This window comes from Tursiops truncatus, chromosome 10 (assembly GCF_011762595.2).
Source record: "Tursiops truncatus isolate mTurTru1 chromosome 10, mTurTru1.mat.Y, whole genome shotgun sequence".
In the NCBI taxonomy this organism is placed as follows: Eukaryota; Metazoa; Chordata; class Mammalia; order Artiodactyla; family Delphinidae; genus Tursiops; species Tursiops truncatus.
The window spans coordinates 51,476,572-51,500,455 of record NC_047043.1 but is presented as its reverse complement, the minus strand read 5'-3'; the positions used below and the strand labels follow the sequence as shown (position 1 = coordinate 51,500,455).

Below are 23,884 nucleotides of genomic sequence, written 5' to 3'. Positions count from 1 at the left end.
ACGTAGTAGGTGCTCAGTAAATATTTGTTGAAACAGTGAATGAAACTAGCTTCCCTCTGCTTCCTTCCATTCCCAACTCTGAGACTAATGGCTGAGCACTGTCCTCAGATGGGATCTACCAACCACTGTAAGACTTTGGACATGTGAAAGTGTTGGGCAAAAGCCACATTTCTGTACTCGACCCTGTCTACCCAACTTCTTTTTCAATGGGCGCCAGAAAAAATGCTGGTCAGACCGTGTACAGACCATCATGAGAAGTTTAGCCTTTGTCCTCACCATCTTTGCTGGATCAGGGGATGGGGAGAAACAAAACCAAAATGTGGAAAAGCAGAAAGGCTAGAGTAGGTTTTTATAATTACCACCTTTTAGGAGTATTTTTCTTATTTAAAAAATAATACTGATTTTCTGGGAAAAGAAAAAAACTATCCATGGAAAAGTGTCCTTCTAACCAAAATGGTGAGAAGGCAGGTATAAAAATGGAGAAGGCAGGTGTGAGGATGGGGGGCAGGTGTGAAGATGGGGAGACAGGTGTGAAGAGGGGGAGACAGGTGTGAAGGGGGCAGGTGTGAAGATGGGAAGCAGGTGTGAAGAGGGGGGGCAGGTGTGAAGATGGGGAGACAGGTGTGAAGAGGGGGAGACAGATGTGAAGAGGGGGAGACAGGTGTGAAGGGGGGCAGGTGTGAAGATGGGAAGCAGGTGTGAAGGGGGGCAGGTGTGAAGATGGGAAGCAGGTGTGAAGGGGGCAGGTGTGAAGATGGGGGGCAAGTGTGGGGGGGTAGGTGTGAAGCTGGGGAGGCAGGTGTGAAGGGGAGGCAGGTGTGAAGATGGGGGGCAAGTGGGGGGGCAGGTGTGAAGCTGGGGAGGCAGGTGTGAAGGGGGCAGGTGTGAAGATGGGGGCAGCTGTGAAGATGTGGAGGCAGGTGTGAAGGGGGGCAGGTGTGAAGATGGGGGCAAGTGTGGGGGGGCAGGTGTGAAGCTGGGGAGGCAGGTGTGAAGGGGCAGATGTGAAGATGGGGAGGCAGGTGTGAAGGGGGCAGGTGTGAAGATGGGGGGCAGGTGTGAAGAGCAGGGGCAGGTGTGAAGGGGGGGCAGGTGTGGACACGTGGAAACCAGGCTCAGCCCTGGTTAGCTGTAGTGAGAGATGGGGGCTTCCCTTTCACTTCACAGAGTAAAGAGAAGGCTCTGAGGTATCAACAACTTGTACTATTGGGAAAAGGAAGACAAAGAATCTGTGTTTCCTGAACATCGAGAGGAGGTCTCTCTGGCTGCTGGGGGCTATCTGGTCTCCTCCAGCTCCAAGAGGTCATCCACGTACTCCACAACCTCTCCCTGTAAGAGACAATAAGACACCCTGTTAAGCAGGTACCTGACCTTCAAAGTGCTGGTGAGCAGAGACTGTTTCCAAGAGGCAATTGCCAGCCACCCCTAGGCTGGAGCAGCCTTTCTTCCCTCGAGCCCAAAGGATCTGACTTCTCCCTGGGAGGGACCTGGCTTCCACACCATGTGAACTTGGAGTCAAGTGCTCCAAGACCCCCAGATAGCCTGTGTGAACTGAGCAGTGCAGCCCCTTCTGAAAGACCCTGTTTAGTGCCCTTCTTCTGTGCATCCCTCCCCCAGCCCTACTCCCCTCCCATTAGCAGTTACCCCACAGGAAGACTTTCTGTCTGTTCCCTTTCTGCCTTGATACCAGACCACGAGCTTTTCAAGGACCAGGACCTTCTTCTGCAGAAACTGGCACACACAGGTCTCAGTAAACCTGCTAGGGGATGGCTGACTGCGTGTAGGCGTGTTACTGCTGGTGCAACTGAAGCAATCAGGCCACTCAAACAAGAGATGCTTGGGTAGTACAGGAGCCCACCTGCTCCCTCCTTTTGCAATGAGCCTTAAGCCTCTACCTGAAACAGCCCAGCATACTTTCTGATTTCCTTCTCTGCGTTGATTCCACTCCCATGACACACCTGACCCACCAGCTGATGACACCCATTCCCTTTACTGCAGAGAATGAGTGAATCACCAAGAAGGCCAAGCCCCTTCCCCTGAGGTCAGTACAGGCAGCCCCACCGATGGTGACCACCCCCTGCTAAAGCCTGGCCCCCCTCACGGAGGCCTCCCTCCCAGGCCAAGAGCCAATTCGCTCCTTTTGATATTTTAACACAGACAGAGTCATAAGATCTCTCAGCATTTGAGAATAGTTAGAAAATCTATCAAGTACATGAGACACAAAAGGGATCTTATTATTTTTAACAAATGCTTCTACACATCATGCCTGCAATTAGGAACTCAAGTGATGGGAGTGGAAGACCGCTGCTTGAATAAACAACATTCTTCAGTTGCTTTCTGGACCCCGAAAGGAAAACAGGGTATTGCAGAGGATTATATATATGTGGCCATGACATCTGTTCCCAGGGTTACTGTTTCCTGCTGTGGGGCTACTGTGAGGTGGGGATGATAGTATTGTTTGCTTTTAGCTCACTACTAAGTGATCCCGGCAATAGAGATGAAAGAAACACATCCTCCTATAAGGTCACTGGTGTCGCGCTCAGATCTATCGATATTTTCCAGGCACCCATCCGCCAGCTGCTGGGAGTGTCGTTGCTAATGGCTTATACCTATCCCTTCTCTGCATGACTGATCTTGGCCAAAATGAGCAGCCCTGCCAGGGAGCTTATACACCACCCCCTCCGGGCTGCCAACAACTAGTGAGGGACTGAGAAAGGGGATGACAAAAGGCAGAAGGAGCTCTGTGATACAATGCATGCCCTGGAGCTCCCCGCAGGATCAGGATAACCTGACTGCAGGTGAGACCACATGCGTGCGTAGCTCCTTCCCCTGCCCCTCACCTCCTTTCTTACCCAAGAGCATCTATTTCAGCTTGCTTTATAAACGTTCTGAAACTGTAACAGGGCCTCTGCAAAATTTTTAACCAGTGTGCAAACTCTCAGGAGTTCTTACACATATTTCAAGCCCAGAAAGATATAAAGAAGAATACCACAAATATCAGGAGACTATATTGACACTTTGTTTCGAAGTAGCATTTTGTCCTTTGGAAATTTTTAAGGATTAACTAAGAACTTTATTGTGTTGGTTACAGTTTATTTCAAATTATTACTTGCCATAATTTGATATATAATTTTAAAAATAGCTCATTCTTTAGAAATTCTTTTATAATTCTAAAGCTTTGATTAATAACCTAACTACTCTGGAAACTTCAATGGAGTCCTGTTATCTTGACAGGTCCAAGTCTAAGAATCCTAGGAATTTTAAAGCCTGGAATAAGCCTGGTCTATTCACTAGATGATTACTAAGCAGCTGTGTGACTTTGGGTAAGTCACTCTACCTTTCTTGAGTTTGTTTCCTCATCTGTGACATGAGACAGCTTTACTGAATCTCATAAAGGGTCTCTTCTTGTTCTAATATTTATGATTTTTTTTTTTCTAAATGCATTGTTCTTGTATGTTAAAAGTCTTCAAAGGGTTCATAGCCAGGAATTCCACCTCTGGGAATTTATCCTAAGGAAATGATCAGAGAAGAGGTAAAAGATTTAGTAACTGCTGTGTTATTGATAAAAGCAAAAAGTGGGAAGCAACCGAAACGCGTATAAAAAGCGCTTTACTTAAAAAATCCACACCATGGAATATTAGTCATTAAAAAATTGTCTTTAGGGCTTCCCTGGTGGCACAGTGGTTGAGAGTCTGCCTGCCGATGCAGGGGACACGGGTTCGTGCCTCGGTCCGGGAAGATCCCACATGCCGCGGAGCGGCTGGGCCCGTGAGCCATGGCCACTGAGCCTACGTGTCCGGAGCCTGTGCTCCGCAACGGGAGAGGCCACGGCAGTGAGAGGCCCGTGTACCGCAAAAAAAAAAAATTGTCTTTATAATGAACATTAACTAACAAGATTAACAAAACCCACAAAATCATCTCAACAGGTTCAGAAAAAACATTTGGCAAAATTCAACACCAAAACATTTGAAAACATTCCTCGTTTGTCAAACGATAAAAAACATTCAACTAACTAGGAATAGAAGAGGAACTTCCTCAACCTGATAAAGGGCCCTACCACAGCTAAGAATGTACTTAATGCTGAAACAGAAGGCTTTCCTTCTAAGATTAGGAACAAGACAAGGATTTCCACTCTCTCCATTTCTATTCAACATTGTACTAGAGGTTTTAGCCAGAAAAATAAACAAAAGACATCCAGACTGGAAAAGAAATAAAACCATGTCTATTCACAGATAACATGATCTTGTATACAGAGACTCCTTAGGAATCCATACACATCAAAAAAAAGTTTAGAACTGATAAACAAGTTCAATAAGTTTGCGAGATTACAGTATCAACATACAAAAATCAGCTGTATTTCTACACACCAGCAACGCACAACTAGAAAATCAAAATAAGAAAAACAATTCCATTTCCAATAGCACCAAGAATAACAAAACTTGGGAAAATATTATTGAAGGAAATTAAAGAAGACCTAAATAAGTAGAAAGGTATCCCATATTCATGGATTGGAATATTTAATATTGTTGAGATGTCAGTCAATCTTCAGATTCAGCACAATTCCTATAAAAATCCCAGCTGCCTTTTGCAGAATTTGGCAAGTTGATCCCATATTTCATATGGAAAGGCAAGGGGCCCAGAATAGCCAAAACAATCTAGAAGAAGAAGAAAGAAGTTGGAAGACTCACACTTCCCAATCTCAAAATGTAGTACAAAGCTACAGTATTCAAGACAATGCAGTACTGGCATAAGGACAGAAATCTAGATCAATGGAATAGAATTGAGAGTCCAGAGATAAACCTTCACATTTAAGGTCAATTGATTTCTTATAAGGGTACCCAGTCAACTGAATAGGGAAAGAAAGTCTTTTCAACGAATGATGCTGGACAACAGTATTTCCACACACAAAAGAATGAAATTGGACCACTACCTTACATCATATGTTAAATTAACAAAAAAAAAGATTGTAGACCTAAATGTAAGTGTATAACACTATAAAAACCTTAGAAAAAACAGTAAATTTTAGTGATCTTGGATTAGACAATATTTTCTTTGATATGACAGCAAAAACACAAGCAACAAAAGAAAAAATAGATAAGTTGGATTTCATCAAATTTTAAAAGTTTTGAGCTTCAAGACACCGTTAACAAAGTGAAAAGATAATGCACAGATTGGGGGAAAAATTTTTAGAATTCATATATCTGACAGGGGACTTATAGCCATAATATATAAAGAACTCTTACAACTCAACAATGAAAAGACAAGCAACCCAATTTAAAAATGGGCAAAGGACTTGAATAGAATCAACATTTCTCCAAAGAAGATATACAAATGGCTAATAGCCATGTGAAAAGATGCTCAACACCATTAGTCAATAGGGAAATGCAAGTCAAAACCATAATTAGGTACCACTTCACACCCACTAGGATGGCTATAATAAAAAAGACAGACACACACACACACACCCAAAGAAAGACAGACACTATAAGTGTTGAGGAAGATGTAACAGATTAGAACTCTCATACATTGCTGGTGGGACTGTAAAATGATTCAGCCAGTTTGGAAAACAGTCTGGCAGCTCTTTAACAAGTTAAATATAGAGTAATAGGACCCAGAAATTCTACTCCTAAATATATACTCCTAGGTATAAGAGAATTGAAAATTTTTGCCCAAACAAAAATTTGTACCCAAACGTCCATAGTATCATTATTCAAAGTAGCCAAAAAGTGGAAACAACCCAAATGTCCATCAACCAAGGAATAAACAACAGGTGGTATATCCATACAGTAGAATATTATTCAGCAATGAGAAGGACTTTTTACATGTAACGTGATGCACGTTACAACATGGCTAAACCTGGAAAACATTACGCTCAGTGAAAGAAACTAGTCACAAAGACCAAAAACCATGATTCCTTTCACATGAAACATCCAGAACAGGTAAATCCAGAGACAGAAAGTAGGTCAGTGGTTGCCAGGGGCTGGGGGAAAGGGTCGGGGTGGGCAGAGGGGAAGGAATGGAAAGTGACTACTAATAGGTTTGGGCTTTCGTTTGGTTTTGTTTTTTTTTTTTGGCTGCACTGTGCAGCTCGCGGGATCTTAGTTCCCCGACCAGGGACGGAACCCCGGCCCTCGGCAGTGAGAGCGCGGAGTTCTAACCACCAGACTGCCGGGGAAGTCCCTGGGCTTTCATTTGGGTGATGAAAATGTTCTCAAATTTGAATGCATAACTTTATGAATATACTAAAAAACCCCACTGAATTGTATACTTTAGAAAGGAGAATTGTACAATATGTGAATAATATCTCAATCAAACTGTTCTAGAAAAACATAACCAGGGAAATTGCTCAAACTACAGTGTTACAATGGAAAAGCCATGATATATAATTACAGTCAAGTTTATAGTGAATATATATTGGAAATATATAGAAAAAACTGGAGACATAAATACCAAAATATCAATAGTAGCTTGCCTCTAGATAATCAGGAACTCTACTGTCCCATTTTTCCTAAATACTTTTTTCTCAGGAATTCCCTGGCGGTCCAGTGGTTAAGACTCCATGCTTCCACTGCCTGGGACGTGGGTTCGATCCCTGGTCAGGGAACTAAGATCCCGCATGCCGTGCTGTGCAGCCAATAAATAAGTAAATAAATATATTTTTCTCCACTTTACAAACCATAGCGGTCAACCTTGTTTGTGTCTGGTCAGCATTCCTTCCTGGTCAGCATTCTTGTAGTCATATCACAGGCTCTGCTTCAAGAGAACCCAAGCCAAGACATATGGCACATGGGTCACTTCCTAGTCTGTAAAGCACTTCGATGTGCAAAGTGGTATTTCATTCTTCCAACCCTGTGAGGTCAATGTTATTAGCTCCATTTTACAGACGAAGTACTGAGGCTCAGGGGAGCTAAATGCATGCTAGTGGTCGATCCATCTCATGCAAATTCATGCACAGAAAACAGATTCCACAATGATGTCTTATTTACAGGTGCTTCACTGAAAACTGGGGCAGTGGAAAGAGCAGACATGGAGGCTCAGGGCTCCCGGGTCTGGCCTAGCAGCTCCCGGAACCTTCCTGTCCAAGCTCCTCAGCTGTAAAGTGAGGGGTCAGACGAGAACAAACCCGCAGCTCTCTCCCAGCTCCGATGGCTGGCAAGTCCACAGCTGTCTTAGAAAGAGTTTGGTGGTTTGTTCCAAACGCATCTCTCTAAACGCTACCCCTAATGATGGCTTTTCTGTGACTAGGCTGCCCCACCACAGAATGACGGCTCCATAACCGGCAGTCTCTGCCGTCAATAAAGAAGTCAGCTAAGTAAGACTTAATCAGGAATTTCAAGCAACCCCAGAGAAGGATAAAATGCCTAATTTACAGGAAACAAAACAAACAAACGGACAGAAAAATTGGGATGTGGGCTTCCCAGTGTCTTCAGAGTGCTAAAATTCAGTGTGTTTTTATAATGTTAAAAAATGATGCTTGATGCCACACGGTGCAGGAAAAGAGAAAAAAAAAAGACGCTCGGACGGCTCCTGTGATGGGTTCCTGGAGGATGGCTCTGTACTCTGTCAGGAAACGTGGTGCTTCAGCCTGGGTTTCCTAGAAAACCCTTCTTGCCCAGGCCAGTGCTCTGACACATAAAAACGCCCACAGAAACTCTGTTTCCCAAGGCCCCTTCTGTTTCTCATTTCGGGGGCGACTCGGCCTTCCAATGATTTTTAACAAAGCTGTGAGTAATATTTTCTCTTAGCCAGACGTGTGCTAAACAGGAAAACTTACCTCATCATCATCCATTATGTTTTCCTTAGCAAAGTCATGCAGCTCTTTCTGGAGTGTCGTCACGTTGAAGAACTGAACGGCTTCCTGTTCAGACACAAACAGAGAACAGTTTATATGACCAACCTTTTAAGGGGAGAACTGGGCTGGTGGCAGGTGGGGGAAGGGTATGAGCTTTCTTTGGGGGGTGATGAAAATGTTTAAAAGTAAATAGTGGTAACGGTCGCACAGCTCTGTGACTATAATAAGACCACTGAATTGTGCACTTGCAAAGCATGAATTTGACAGTATATGAATTATATCTCAATTTGAAAAAAAGAGTGGCCAATCCTGAGTGAATGAAAGAGAAAGTGTGTGTGTGTGTGTGTGTGTGTGTGTGTGTGTGGTGTGTGTGTGTTGGCTGGACAGTGAAGTTGAAGGAAGATGTATGTATGGCAAACCAGGACAGCATGCACAAATCTCAATGAAAATACAAGTTAAGGGCAAATTAGAAAAGATGTTCTGAAAGTGACATATAATCCATAGGTTTCCCTGAACACGTGCAAAGCTGAGCGCACCCATCAAGGGAATTAAATGATGATTCATCCATAAACAAGCCTGCCACGGAGCTGTTAAAAAAAAAAAAAAGTAGGTGGTATGGGTGCGACATGGGAAGTGTTCATGATGAAATTGTTAGAAAGACAAAGCAAGTTGCAAAACAGTAGGTAAGATCCCATTTTTGTAAAACTTAATAGTTACATGCTGCGTATACAGTAAATGCATAGCTATAGGGCAGGATGAGAAAGAGAAAATATGGGATTAAGAAGCAGTCTCGGGCTTCCCTGGTGGCGCAGTGGTTGAGAGTCCGCCTGCCGATGCAGGGGACATGGGTTCGTGCCCCGGTCCGGGAAGATCCCACATGCCGCGGAGCGGCTGGGCCCGTGAGCCGTGGCCGCTGAGCCTGCGCGTCCGGAGCCTGTGCTCCGCAGCGGAGAGGGCACAGCAGAGAGAGGCACGCGTACCGCAAAAAAAAAAAAAAAAAAAAAGAAGCAGTCTCAATTCCTAAGTGAATCATTTCTGTAATGTTTAAAATTTGTAGAGTGCTTACTGATTTAGAAATGAGAACAAAGATGTAAAATGTTAAAAGATAAAAAAGCTACAAAAAAACCTGAGTTTCCCTTCATTTCTGAAATAACCCGTCTCTTAAGATGCAAAGCTGCTTCCTGAAAGTGGGATAAAGAAGAGAACAGGAAACGTGATGCCTGGTGCACTGGCACGTACTGGTCTGGGCTGGAAATGCTCCTCCAAGAGCCCCCACTTGTCCCTGTGGTACTGATAATACACCAGGTTCTGCTGCATGACCTTATCGTCCTGGTCAAAGAGCAGGTAGCTGACTGCACAGGGGGCTGCGTTCTTCAAGTCGTTCACTGAAGGCAAAGGAAACAAAAACAGGAAATCAGCCAACCTCTCCCGACCCACCCTCCATTGAATAACACCTTCAAAAAGAGAAAGATCACCAACAAGCCCCTTCTCCACAGACCCTCCTTCGGAATACCTGCAAAGACAAAAGAAATCTTCCCCGGGTGAAAAGGTCACAGATAGGGTATCCATGGGAACGTGGAGGCCAGTTTGGAAAACAGAAGAAGTTCCTCTTTAGGCAGAGACCTATGCAGAAATGCCTACTATATTCCCCTCAGGCCTTGGAGGCCTGGGCTGGTGTCACAGCCCTGGAACCTAAGCAGGCTTGGGTCCCAAGGCTGGAATGTCCTGAAGCTGAGGGAGCTGGGGAGAATATACCAGCAAGTGAGCCCTCCTTGGACCTGCAGTGCCTGGTCCCCTCTGGATGGGACCCATAATCTCCAGATCCAGGCAGGCCCTTCAAATACTAAACCAAGCCTAGTTCACCCAAAAAAGGGTCCACCCTCTGGGCTGGAAGAGTTTTGAAAAGTCACCTGGTCTTCACGTCTCCTGGTGGGGAGGTTCCCACCTCCATCCTCCTTCCTTAGAATCGCCCCACCCAGGGATGACAGCGCCCTCAGTGCAGCGGTTTTGCTGGGGCTACGATTCCTCCGTGGGGTGAAGGGTAAGGGGGAAGAAGGAACGAGACACAAGCTCTTGGGCCTTTCTTCTGGCACACTCCGCTCTCCTTGACAACCCGGGAACACAACTTTCCTAAGGCTCTGACTGCCCGAGTATCCAAGTTGGGCATGAAGAAATGCTGCCGCCTTGTGGCAGTTTCCCATAACAACAACTTTAAAACCGCTGTGTATGGGCACTTCCGAGTCACAAGGCCTGTGGGGTTGGAAATGACACCCGTCCTCAAGAAATGTCCTGGGGTGATTGAAAAAGATTTCAAAACAAGGCCGACTTTCAAGAAACCAATGTCAAGAGATAAATTTCACTCACACTGTTTTTAAAAATAAAAAAGAAGCACTGGAAAAGATGCTCCACATCGCTGGGACTTCCCTGTTGGTCCAGTGGTTAAGAATCCACCTTCCAGGACTTCCCTGGTGGTGCAGTGGTTAAGAATCTGCCTGCCAATGCAGGGGACACGGGTTCGAGCCCTGGTCTGGGAAGATCTCACATGCTGCAGAGCAACTAAGCCCATGTGCCACAACTACCGAGCCTGCACTCTACAGCCCCCGAGCCACAACTGCTGAAGCCCGCGTGCCTGGAGCCCGTGCTCTGCAACAAGAGAAGCCACTGCAATGAGAAGCCCGCACACCACAACGAAGAGTAGCCCCCGCTCGCCACAAGTAGAGAAAGCCCATGCGCAGCAACGAAGACCCAACGCAGACAAAAATTTAAAATAAATAAATAAATTTATTTTTAAAAAAAGAATCTGTCTTCCAATTAAGGGGACGCAGGTTCAATCCCCGGTCGGAGAACTAAGATCCCACATGCCGCGGGGCAACTAAGCCCCTGAGCCACAACTACAGAGCCCACACACTCTGGAGCCCACACTGCCACAACTAGGGAGAAGCCCACACACCGCAACAAAGAGCCCGCATGCTGCAACTAAGATCCAACACAGCCAAAAATAAAATAAATATTTTTTAAAAAGATGCTCCACATCATTATTATTAGAGAAATGCAAATCAGAACTACAACGAGGTATCACCTCGCACCATTCAGAATGGCTATCATCGAAACATCTACAAACAATAAATGTGGAGACGGCATGGAGAAAAGGGAACCCTCCTATGCTGTTGGTGGGATTATAAATTGGGAACAGCCACTACAGTGAACGGTGTGGAGGTTCCTTAAAAAACTAAAAACAGAGCTAGCATATGATCCGGCCATCCCACTCCTGGGTGTATATCTGGAGAAAACCAGAATTCGAAAAGACCCAGGAACCCCAACGTTCACTGCACCACTATTTACAACAGCCAAGACATGGAAGCCACCACAATGTCCATCAACAGACAAACGGAAAAGGAAGATGTGGTGCGTTTATACAATGGAATATTACTCAGCCATAAAAAAGAATGAAATGATGCCATTGGCAGCAACATGGATGGACCTAGAGATGATCATACCAAGTGAAGTGAGTCAGACTGAAAAAGACAAATATCATATGATATCACTTACAGTTGGAATCTAAAAATTGATACAAATGAACTAATTTATAAAACAGAAAGACACTCACAGGCTTAGAAAACAAACTTATGATTCCCAAAGGGGAAATTAGGGGGGGTAGAGATGAATTAGAAAGTTGTGATGAACAGATACACCCTCATATATATAAAATAGATAATCAAGAAGGACCTACTGTGTAGCACGGGGAACTCTACTTAACACTCTGTAATAACCTATATGGGAAAAAGATCCAAAAAAGAATAGCTCTATATGTTTGTATAACTGAATCAAGCTGCTGTACACCTAAAACAAACACAACATTGTATATCAACTATAGTCCATATAAAAGAAAAATTCAATTAAAAAAAAGTAGTACCTGCCGTATTTCCCTCAGGGCTTGGTAACTGGGGCTGGGGTCACATCCCTGAAGCCTAAGGAGGCTTGGGTCCCAAGGCTGCACTCGTGGGGCTGAGGGAGCTGGGGAGGATATGCCATCAAACGAGCCCCCCTTGGACCTGTAGTGCCGGGTCCCCTCTGGATGAGACTGCCATCTCCAGATCCAGGTGAACCCTTCCAAAGCTAAGCCAAGCCTAGTGCACCCAAGAAAGGGTGGACCTCTGGTCTGGAGAAGCTCTGAAAAGTCACCTGGTCTCCACGTCTCCTGGTGGTGGGGTTCCCACCTCCATCCTCCTTCCTTAGAATCGCCCCACCCAGGGACGACAGCGCCCTCAGTGCAGCGGTGTTGCTGGGGCTGCGATTTCTCTGTGGGGTGAAGGGTAAGGGGGAAGAAGGAATGAGACACAAGCCCTTGGGCCTTTCTTCTGGCACATTACACCCTCCTTGACAACCCAGGAACATGATTTTCCTAAGGTTCCGGTTACCCAAGTATCCAAGTTAGGCATGAAGAAATGCTGCCGCCTTGTGGCCGTTTCCCATAACAACAACTTTAAAACCACTGCTGATGGGCACTTCCTAGTCACAAGGCCTGTGGGGTTGGAAATGACACCTGTCCTCAAGAAACGTCCTGGGGTAGGTGATTGAAAAAGAATTCAAAACAGGGCCAAGAGGATTCAAGAGGCCAATTTCAAGATGTAAATTTTACTCACACTATTTACCTGTAATCCAGAAAGCAAAGATTTCTTGGGGAGCAGCAAGAAAAGCTGAAAATTTTGGTGTTTTATCCATTATGTCTTTGCCACATTTTCTGATATTCTGGTTGGTTTTTAGAGTTAGTCAGGATTTCAGAGGATTGACCAGTGAGCTTCCAGGGCCTGGAAGTGTCCGGAACACCTCTAAATTCCAGTGTCCTCGCGTGTTCCCACTGAACCAAGCCTACTTAGTGGCTGGAAGATCCATGTTTCAATGTCCATTCACGGGGTAGTTTAGTGAAGTGTCAGCACAGCTTCTCATGAAAATGAAAGAAAAACACGGGCTATATTTTCTTCCAACAGAACATCTGTAAACTGAATCCAAGATCAGCAATGTGTTGATAAAAGTTGAAACTGGGTGATGGGCACCCTAGAGATCATTATACCAACCTCTCCAACATATGTTGTTGTTTTTATTAATTACCTTGGTTTTTCTTTTTTCTTTTTTTTTTTTTTTTGGCTGTGTTGGATCTTCGCTGCTGCACACACGCTTTTTTCTACTTGTGGTCAACCGGGGGCTACTTTTCATTGAGGTGCGCAGGCTCATCATTGCAGTGGCTTCTCTTGTTGCAGAGCACGGGCTCTAGGCACGTGGGCTTCAGTAGTTGTGGCACGCGGGTTCTGTAGTCGTGGCTCGTGGGCTCTAGAGCGCAGGCTCAGTAGTTGTGGTGCCCAGGCTTAGCTGCTCCGGGGATCTTCCCAGACCAGGGCTTGAACCCATGTCCCCTGCATTGGCAGGCAGATTCTTAACCACGACGCCACCAGGGAAGCCCCCAATATATGTTTTGAAATTTCCAGAAGTTAAATAAAACATGTACATAATTTTTTCATAATTCTCATTAAAAAAGGGTCCTTCCAAGTGTGGCTGAATATAAGCCAACAGTTAACACTGGGGTTGGGGGAGAGCAGGGAGGGGGATGGAGATGGGCTGTTGGCTTTTTTTTTGCGGTACGCGGGCCTCTCACCGCAGCGGCCTCTCCCGCTGCGGAGCACAGGCTCCGGACGCGCAGGCCCAGCGGCCACGGCCCACGGGCCCAGCCACTCCGCGGCACGAGGGATCCTCCCGGACCGGGGCACGTACCCGCGTCCCCTGCATCAGCAGGCGGACTCCCAACCACTGCGCCACCAGGGAAGCCCGGGTTGTTTGCTTTTGATGTTTCTCTGTACATCTCTGCGATGTTTGGTTCACTGCAATAAGCTTCTCTTATAAGCCTTTTTGAAAAAAAGCACTTACATTAAATCAGCTATTTATATTAGAAAAGAGGGCTCTTCATAAGCAAAGACACTGCCTAGTGGAAAACTGTCCCCTCCACACCAGAATGTGGTCCATAAATATTTGCTGGCATCATGCTGTGAGCTCAGTGCTGCCTCATAGGAAAGCATGTTCACACATTATATAAAACTAGACTCTTGTCCTCTATGCTAAATAATCCTTTACCAGACAGCTCACGCTGGGGTGACAGTAGCAAATAAAATCTCATCCTTCCCTCCATGAAAGGGGACTTCTGGGAAGGACACCTGTTAAAAACACACCTCAACCTCCTCTGGATCTCAGAAATGTCCCAACCAAGGGACATTTCAGTACATTTCATTGCATCCTTAGATGAGGTTCAGGCCGCTCTAAGATCAGGTTCACTGCTGAGAGAGGCCAGTCACCTTCCTCAGAAAAACATGGTATAAATGTCAGTATCCGAGACTTTCCAGGAACAAAGAAGCCATCTTGATTAACGGCAAAAGTTTAAATATTTTTAATTTAAAAACTAAAAAGAGAGAGAGAGGGAGAGAAGGAAAATATTTTTCTTTTCTTTTTTTCCCTTTTTTAATCTTCAGCAGGCAAGGCTTTCAGTGTGTCCTGGAGAAGAGATGAGATGGGATTAAAAGGTAGGCAGGTTAGGTGGCTGCTGAGGCAGAGGGAACCCAACGAAGAACAGGATGGACACAGCGGGGAAGGGGGGCTGTGGAAGACAAGGTCACCTGGCACTCCTCCAGGACATCCCTGAGTCCCCAAGACCAGCCGCCCCTGAGTTTGAAGGGCAGCCTTGGGGAAGCTAGCCAGACACCTGCCAGCAGACCCAGACATTTCATCAGGAGGGTAGAGTTGTCGCTGCTGCAAATGACCCTAGTGACTTCCCGTGCTTGTCACCGAACTGCCAAGGTACACGCTGCTCACGCGAGTGGCACCCAGCAATCTTGGCTACAGAGAGAGGGGGGAAAGCCAGGAAATTCAGGCTCTGAAGTCTGAACTCCAAGTTCCTTTCTTTCTCCCATGTGTCCCCTTTGTCCACTTGGAAGGTTCTGATTGATAAGCTCCAATTTCAGGCCAAGGCAGGACCAACTGCAATGACCTTCTAAGAGTCTGAAAAGTAAAGCCAATGATGTGGAAGAAGGGAAATAATGATATTTTTTAAAAAAAGAAAAGAAAAAAGGGACTTGCCTGGCGGTCCATTGGTTAGTACTCTGCGCCTCCACTGCAAGGGGGCATGGGTTTGATCCCTGGTCGGGGAACTAAGATCACGCATGCCACGCAGAGCGGCCAAAACAACAACAACAACCACCAAAAAAACGGTTATATAGAGTTTGCCATGTGCCAGTGCGTGAATTTCCTAAGCATTCCACGTCTATCAACTCATTTAATCCTCACAATGATCTTAGGAGGTTAGTACTCTCTGCAGATGTGGAAGCTAAGTCTTCGTACCTTGCTCAGATCTCCTAGAAGATGATTACTTACATTTATAATAAGCAAACTGCAAATAATGATACATGGTAGCCACAAATTTCTCGACTGGATATCCTCCTATGATTGGGGTGAGGTTCTCTTCACACTGTATTTTGCATTCCAGAACTTCCACATAATGATCTGAAAGAACACACAAATTTTCAGGCAGTGTATCCATTATCTTCTTTTTTTTTTTTAACATCTTTATTGGGGTATAATTGCTTTACAATGGTGTGTTAGTTTCTGCTTTATAACAAAGTGAATCAGTCATACATAAACATATGTTCCCATATGTCTTCCCTCTTGCATCTCCCTCCCTCCCACCCTCCCTATCCCACCCCTCCAGGCTGTCACAAAGCACCGAGCCAATATCCCTGTGCCATGCGGCTGCTTCCCACTAGCTATCTACCTTACTAGGTTTGTTAGTGTGTATATGTCCATGACTCTCTCTCGCCCTGTCACAGCTCACCCTTCCCCCTCCCCATAACCTCAAGTCCGTTCTCTAGGAGGTCTGTGTCGTATCCATTATTTTCTTAATGCCGCTTCTGCCCCACTGCCCCAAAAGATCAAGGTAAAAATGATAAATGATAAAATGATAAAAGTAAAATATTCACAACACTTATGATAAAGGGCTAAAATCTTTCACGCACAAAGTTTCCTAAATCAATAAGAAAAAGACGAATGTCCACTATAAAAATAGCCAAAAGGATGTTAATAGAAATTATAAAAAGGGCTAATAAACACTGTGAAAAGATCTAAACCACATTTGAAATTAAGAAATACAATTCTACCTAAAATAATGTAAGCTATTACATTGGCAAAATGTTTAAAATTTGATGATGTCCAGTGATAGGAAGAGAATAGTGAGACTCATGCTCTCATGTTCTGTTGGTAGGAGCAAAATAGGAACAAATGTTTTGGAGTACAATTTGGTAAAATTTATCAAAGGTTAAAATACACATATTCTCGGTGATTCCCTGGCAGTCCAGTGGTTAGGACTCTGCGCTTCCACTGCAGGGGACACAGGTTCGATCCCTTGTCAGGGAACTAGATCCCATATGCATGCCGCAACTAAGAGTTCTCATGCCACAACTAAAGATCCCAAGTGCCGCAACTAAGACCTGGTGCAGCCAAATAAATAAATAAAATAAAATAAAATTTTAAAAATACCTAAATATAGTCACATAGAAAGATGTCAAAGACTACATTTCCCAGCCTCCTTTGCAGTTAGGTTGGGGCCATGTGACTAAGTGAGCCATGAAATGTGGACAGTAACAACTGATGAATACTACTTCTGAGGCTGGTCCCTAACAACCTTCCAGGTGCCCCTTGGCCCCTCCCTTTTCTCCTTTCATTCAGCCAGAAGCGAAAGACTCCAGCATGATGATACACATTTTGCCAGCAAGACTGTAGGAACAGGCACTCTCCTACGTTACTGGTAGGAATGCAAAATGGTACCTTAAAATACCAAATAATTTATGTAAACCTTTACTCTGAACTATCAATCCCACTGATGTTGACTTTGCAAACACACTTCCATACTTAGCAAACAACAACAGCCCACTAAAATTCCCCACTGCAGTATTAGATGTAATAGCAAAAGATTGGAACAGCCCAAATATCTATCAGATAGTTGAATAAACTGGGGTACATCACTCCCCCAACCCTCAGTGGAGCACTTGGCAGTAATAAAAAGAATGACACAATCTCTACACACTAGTTAGGATATATTGTTAAGTGGAAAAAGCATAACATAGAATAGTGTTTAACGTATGGTACCTATTCTGTATGAAAGAAGCAGACACAAAAATAAAGGGAAAGTTGGGCTTCCCTGGTGGCGCAGTGGTTAAGAGTCCGCCTGTCGATACAGGGGACACGGTCCTGGTCCGGGAAGATCCCACATGCCGCGGAGCGGCTGGGCCCGTAAGCCATGGCCGCTGAGCCTGCACGTCCGGAGCCTATGCTCCGCAACGGGAGAGGCCCCAACAGTGAGAGGCCCGTGTACCGCAAAATAAATAAATAAATAAAGGGAAAGTAGTTTTTTTTTCTTTTCTTTTTTTTTTGCCTGCATTGCACAGCATGTGGGATCTTAGTTCCCCAATGAGGGATCAAACCCCTGCCCAGTGCAGTGGAAGTGCGAAGTCTTAACCACTGGACCACCAGGGAAATCCCTAGGGAAAGTAGTTTTATATTCACACAACCTTTATAGAAAAAGATGCTTCAGGCAAGAATTCTCAACAGTGTGCCAAATCAGTGGGGGTAGGGTGGGGAGGGTTTGATGGACAGCAAGTTGTCCTAGTCTCGAAGCACCTATCCACAAATTATTAATTTAAAAAGGAAAAACAGTAATTATATTGTGGAGAAACTGGAAAGCACCTCAACCAAATGTTTAAAACTTAGTGTCACCACTTCCCTGGTGGTCCAATGGTAAAAAATCCGCCTTCCAATGCAGGGGACGTGGGTTTGATCCCTGGTCGGGGAAGTAAGATCCCGCGTGCCGCGGGGCAACTAAGCCCGTGAGCCACAGCTACTGAGCTCGTGCACCTCAACAAGAGAGCCCGTGTGCTGCAACTAGGTGCTCTAGAGCCCGGGTGCCACAACTAGCGAGGGAAAACCCTCACGCCACAACTAGAGAGACGCCCGCGTGCCACAACGAAGAGTAGCCCCTACTCGCTGCAACTAGAGAAAGCCCACACGAAGCAACGAAGACCCAACACAGCCAAAAATAAATAAATAGATAATTTTTTAAAAATTAAAAAAATAAAAGATAACCAATTTGCTAGAATATGGATGAACCTTGAGGACATTACGCTAAGTGAAATAGGCCAGTCATAAGAGGACTAATACTGTATGATTCTGCTTATATGAGGTACCCAGAGTAATCAAATTCATAGACACAGAAGAAGAATGGTGGTTGCTAGGGACTGGGAAGGAGGAAGATGGAGAGTTAGTGTTTAATGGGTACAGAGTTTCAGTTTGGGAAGATGAAAAAGTTCTGGAGATGGATGGTGGTGAGGGCTGCACAACAATGTGAATGTACTTACTGCCAATGAACTGTACACTTACACACGGTTAAAATAGTAAAGTTTTGTTCAAAATAAAAATTTAAGAAGATAACCAAATGCAATGTGTGGAACTTATTTTGAACATGATTCAAACCAATAAATTGGGAATTCCCTGGCAGTGGTTAGGACTCCATACTTTCACTGCTGGGGACCCGGGTTCAATCCCTGGTCGGGTAACTAAGATCCCACAAGTCGCACAGTGGGGCCAAGAAGAAGGAAAAAAAAAAGAAAACACACAAAACCCCAACAAATTGTAAATTTAAGGAACACACATGTATGACATTTCTGAGATGACTGGGACACTGGATATTTGATGATGAGATCAAGGAACTGTTGTTAAAATTCTTTTAGGTGTGATGGTTCAGTGGTTGAAAAAAACGAGTTCTTATCTTTTAGAGGTACCTACTGAAACATTACAAATGAAGTGATAACAACATCTGGGATTTGCTTCAAAATAACATGAGGGATTTCCCTGGTGGTCCAGTGCTTAAGACTCCGAGCTCCTGATGCAGGTGCCCCGGATTCAATCCCTGGTCAGGGAACTAAATCCCGCATGCTGCAGCGAAGATCCCACCTGCCACAACTAAGACCTGGCACAGCCAAATAAATAAATAAATATATTTTTAAAATAATAGTAATAATATAAGAGGTAAGTGGGTGGGAATTAGATGACACCCAGGTGACCCTGAGTTGACAATAGTGAAGCTGCATCATGGTGACATGGGGTTTCTTTACACTCTTCTATTCTTCGTATATGTTTGAAATTTTCCACAATAAAAAGGTTTTGTTAAGAAAAATAAAGGTACTCTGTGGAAAAAGAGATCCATGAGCAAAACAGTGATTCGAAAACAAAAACAGGGCTTCCCTGGTGGTGCAGTGGTTGAGAATCTGCCTGCCAATGCAGGGGACACGGGTTGGAGCACTGGTCTGGGAAGATCCCACATGCTGCGGAGCAACTAGGCCCGTGAGCCACAACTACTGAGCCTGCGCGTCTGGAGCCTGTGCTCCACAACAAGAGAGGCCGCGATAGTGAGAGGCCCGCACACCACGATGAAGAGCGGCCCCCGCTCGCCGCAACTGGAGAAAGCCCTCGCACAGAAACGAAGACCCAACACAGCCAAAAATAAATTAATAAGTAAAAAACAAAAACAAAAACCATCCTGGATTCAATAACTGTAAAAGAGCTGCCTACCCCAGGGTTTCTGAGAGCCATTAACCATCACAGGGCACAGAGACTCCAAGAGGCAGACGGTGCTCAGGCCAATCTCAGACCTATCTGACCGGGGTCCCCTTCCTGCAAGGTGCAGTTTGAGCATCCGTGTTCCCAAACCACTTAGGGACATCTCTTGGCCATTTCCCAATCTCTGGAGCATTGCTGCCCACTACTGGTTAAGGAGAAACCCTAGGGCTATTTATGTGTTTTCAATTGTTTTTCTTTCTTTTTTTTTTTTTTTTTTGGCTGCACCGTGAAGCATGTGGGAATCTTAGTTCCCCGACCAGGGATCGAACCCACGACCCCTGCAGTGGAAGCACAGAGTCTTAACCACTGGACTGCCAGGGAAGTCCTCAATTTTCTTCATTCTTTCCTGTGTTTTCTAGACTTCCTATAATAAGCATGAATTATTTTATAGTCAGAAAATTTTTTTCCCAAAAGTTATCTTAGTGATGACTCATTAGAGGTTCATTATACTCTTCATTTTACCTTGATGTGTGCTGAAAAACTGCCATAATCAAAGTTATCTCCCTAAGGTGGGGCATGAGTTGCTTTGGGGCCCAGTTTTATTTTTCCAAAAGCCTATGGGAATCTGTAATCAAGTAGGGCTGATTAGGCAGACCTTCTCTGCCGGCCTGTATCTAGACACCATACTCACTGTTTCTCCAGAAGCTCCCGCCAAATCAGAGGCTGATCCGTACATGTGTCAGCCACCCCGGTTACCCTTTCTTATGTAAGCTCAGAAGTTCCTCAGAGGCCACGCAAGTACCCAGAAGGCATGTAGAACCCACAGGGGCAGCTATGCCATTTATGCCGAGGACACAATCCACCACTAACCTGCTATGGAAAGATAGAAATCCTTGAAGTCCTTGATCTCCCGGGAGCCCTCGCAGGCAGCAAGACACTCATAAAAGGCCTTGAAGAAGTCAGGAAGGGCCAGCTCCATGTCCGTGATGCACGTCCTCCAGTTCTCACCGTTGTACCCCCGCACGGCTCGGATGAACAGGCTCTGGAATCATCAGAAAGTCTACAAATAATAAATGATGGAGAGGATGTGGAGAAAAGGGAATCCTCCTACACTGTCGGTGGGAATGTAAATTTGTACAGCCACTATGGAGAACCGTAATGACGTTCCTCAAAAAACTACAACTAGAGCTACCATATGACCCAGCAACTCCACTCCTGGGCATATATCCAGAGAAAACTCTAAATTCAAAAAGATACATGCATCCCTATGTTCATAGCAGCACTATTTACAATAGCCAAGACATGGAAGCAACCTAAGTGTCCATCAACAGGTTGCATGGATAAAGAAGATGGAATATTACTCAGCCATAAAAAGAGTGAAATATTGCCATTTGGAGCAACATAGATGGACCTAGAGATTATCATACTAAGTGAAGTAAGCCAGACAGAGAAAGACAAATACCATATGATATCACTTATATGTGGAATCTAAAAAATGATGCAAATGAACTTGTATACAAAACAGAAATAGGCTCACAAAGTAGGAAAACAAACTTATGGTTATCAAAGGGGAAAGGGGTAGGGGAGGGATAAACTGGGAATTTGGGATTAACCGATACACACTACTATATATAAAATAGGTAAACAACAAGGACCTACTGCATAGCACAGGGAACTATATTCAATAGCTTGTAATAACTATAATAGAAAAGAATCTGAAAAATAATACATATATATATATTCTATGCGTAACTGAATCACTCTGCTATACACCTGAAACACTGTAAATCCACTATACTTCAATTAAAAAAAAACAAAAACAAACAAACAAACCAAAAGCAGGCTCTGGAAAGCAGAGAGAAGCCAAGGAAGGTCCAGACGTGAAGGGAGAGAGATCTGTCCTCCTGAAAGGAATCAGACCATCATCAAGCTCTACTCTCATTAGCTCTGGAGAAACCATGCTCACTCTTAATTATAAATAGGAAACCAATCAGTAACTTACCTATATCTAGACTTTTCTACCCTGTTCACAGTGGTACACTTATTTTATTTAATTCAAAAACTAGCAGGTGCAATCCACCAGAGGGCAGACAGCAGAAGCAAGAACTACAATCCTGCAACCTGCAGAGCAAAAACCACATTCACAGAAAGATAGACAAAATGAAAAGGCAGAGGGCTATGTACCAGATGAAGGAACAAGATAAAACCTCAGAAAAACAATTAAATGAAGTGGAGATAGGCAACATCCCAGAAAAAGAATTCAGAATAATAATAGTGAAGATGACCCAGGACCTCGGAAAAAAGAATGGAGACAAAGATCAAGATGTCATAAATGTTTAACAAAAACCTAGAAGAATTAAAGAACAAACAAACAGAGATGAACAATACAATAACTGAAATGAAAAATACACCAGAAGGAATCAATAGCAGAATAACTGAGGCAGAACGGATAAGTGACCTGGAAGACAGAACGGTGGAATTCACTGCTGCGGAACAGAATAAAGAAAAAAGAATGAAAAGAAATGAAGACAGCCTAAGAGACCTCTGGGACAACATTAAACGCACCAACATTCACGTTATAGGGATCCCAGAAGGAGAAGAGAGAGAGAAAGGACCTGAGAAAATGTTTGAAGAGATTATAGTCGAAAACTTCCCTAACATGGGAAAGGAAATAGCCACCCAAGTCCAGGAAGCGCAGAGAGTCCCAGGCAGGATAAACCCAGGGAGAAACACACCAAGACACATAGCAACAAAACTGACAAAGAAAAATTATTAAAGGTAGCAAGTGAAAATGACAAATAACGTTCAAGGAAACTCCCATAAGGTTAACAGCTGATTTCTCAGCAGAAACTCTACAAGCCAGAAGGGAGTGACATGATATATTTAAAGTGATGAAAGGGAAGAACCTACAACCAAGATTACTCTACCTAGCAAGGATCTCATTCAGATTCGATGGAGAAATCAGAAGTTTTACAGACAAGCGAAAGCTAAGAGAATTCAGCACCACCAAACCAGCTCTACAACAAATGCTAAAGGAACTTCTCTAAGTGGGAAACACAAGAGAAGAAAAGGCCCTATGAAAACAAACCCAAAACAATTAAGAAAATGGTAATAGGAACATACATATTGATAATTACCTTAAATGTGACTGGATTAAATGCTCCAACCAAAAGACACAGGCTCGCTGAATGGATACAAAAACAAGACCCATATATATGCTGTCTATAAGAGACCCACTTCAGACCTAAGGACACATACAGACTGAAAGTGAGGGGATGGAAAAAGATATTCCATGCAACTGGAAGTCAAAAGAAAGCTGGAGTAGTAATACTCATATCAGATAAAATAGACTTTAAAATAAAGAATGTTACAAGAGACAAGGAAGAACACTACATAATGATCAAGGGATCAATCCAAGAAGAAGATATAACAATTATAAATATATATGCACCCAACATAGGAGCACCTCAATACATAAGGCAAATGCTAACAGCTATAAAAGAGGAAATCAACAGTAACACAATAATTGTTGGGGACTTTAACACCTCACTTACACCAGTGGACAGATCATCCAGAGAGAAAATTAATAAGGAAACACAAGCTTTAAATGACACAATAGACTAGATAGATTTAATTGATACTTATAGGACATTCCATCCACAAACAGCAGATTACACTTTCTTCTCAAGTGCACATGGGACATTCTCCAGGATAGATCACATCTTGGGTCACACATCAAGCCTCAGTAAATTTAAGAAAATTGAAATCATATCAAGGATCTTTTCCAACCACAATGCTATGAGATTAGAAAAATTTACAGGGGAAAAAATGTAAAAACCACAAACACATGGAGGCTAAACAGTATGTTACTAAATAACCAAGAGATCACTGAAGAAATCAAAGAGGAAATCAAAAAATACCTAGAGACAAATGACAACGAAAACACGATCTAAAACCTATGGAATGTTTCTAGCAATACAATCCTACCTTAAGAAACATGAAAAATCTCAAATAAACAATCTAACCTTATACCTAAAGGAACTAGAGAAAGAAGAACAAACAAAACCCAAAGTTAGCTGAAGGAAGGAAATCATAAAGATCAGAGCAGAAATAAATGAAATAGAAACAAAGAAAACAATAGCAAAGATCAATAAAACTAAAAGGTGATTCTTTGAGAAGATAAATGAGATTGATAAACCTTTAGCCAGACTCATCAAGAAAAAGAGGGAGAGGACTCAAATCAATAAAATTAGAAATGAAAAGGGAGAAGTTACAATGGACACCGCAGAAATACAAAGCATCATAAGAGACTACTACAAGCAACTCTATGCCAATAAAATAGACAAGCTGGAAGAAATGGACAAATTCTTAAAAAGATATAACCTTCCAAGACTGAACCAGGAAGAAATAGAAAATATGAACAGACCAATCACAAGTAATGAAATT

The 23,884-nt window shown here is 43.8% G+C and overlaps 1 protein-coding gene across 4 annotated transcripts in view; it reads right to left on the bottom strand.

Moving 5' to 3' along the window:
* Positions 1 to 332: 332 nt before the first annotated feature.
* CRTAP (cartilage associated protein) overlaps positions 333 to 23,884 on the bottom strand; it is a 33,147-nt gene continuing 9,595 nt past the window's right edge. Inside the window, exons 3-7 of one of the 4 annotated variants that reach the window (XM_004313252.4) lie at positions 20,309 to 20,480; positions 15,206 to 15,334; positions 9,032 to 9,177; positions 7,775 to 7,858; positions 333 to 1,329 (exon numbers count right to left, since the gene is read on the bottom strand). In XM_004313252.4, the coding sequence (XP_004313300.3) occupies positions 1,276 to 1,329; positions 7,775 to 7,858; positions 9,032 to 9,177; positions 15,206 to 15,334; positions 20,309 to 20,480 (585 nt within the window). In that variant the 3' untranslated portion in view covers positions 333 to 1,275. Of the gene's footprint in view, positions 1,330 to 3,099; positions 3,510 to 4,195; positions 4,656 to 7,774; positions 7,859 to 9,031; positions 9,178 to 14,335; positions 14,672 to 15,205; positions 15,335 to 20,308; positions 20,481 to 23,884 lie in introns of those variants that run through there. The other 3 variants (XM_033864530.2, XM_033864529.2, XM_019946977.3) reach the window with 3 other exon arrangements.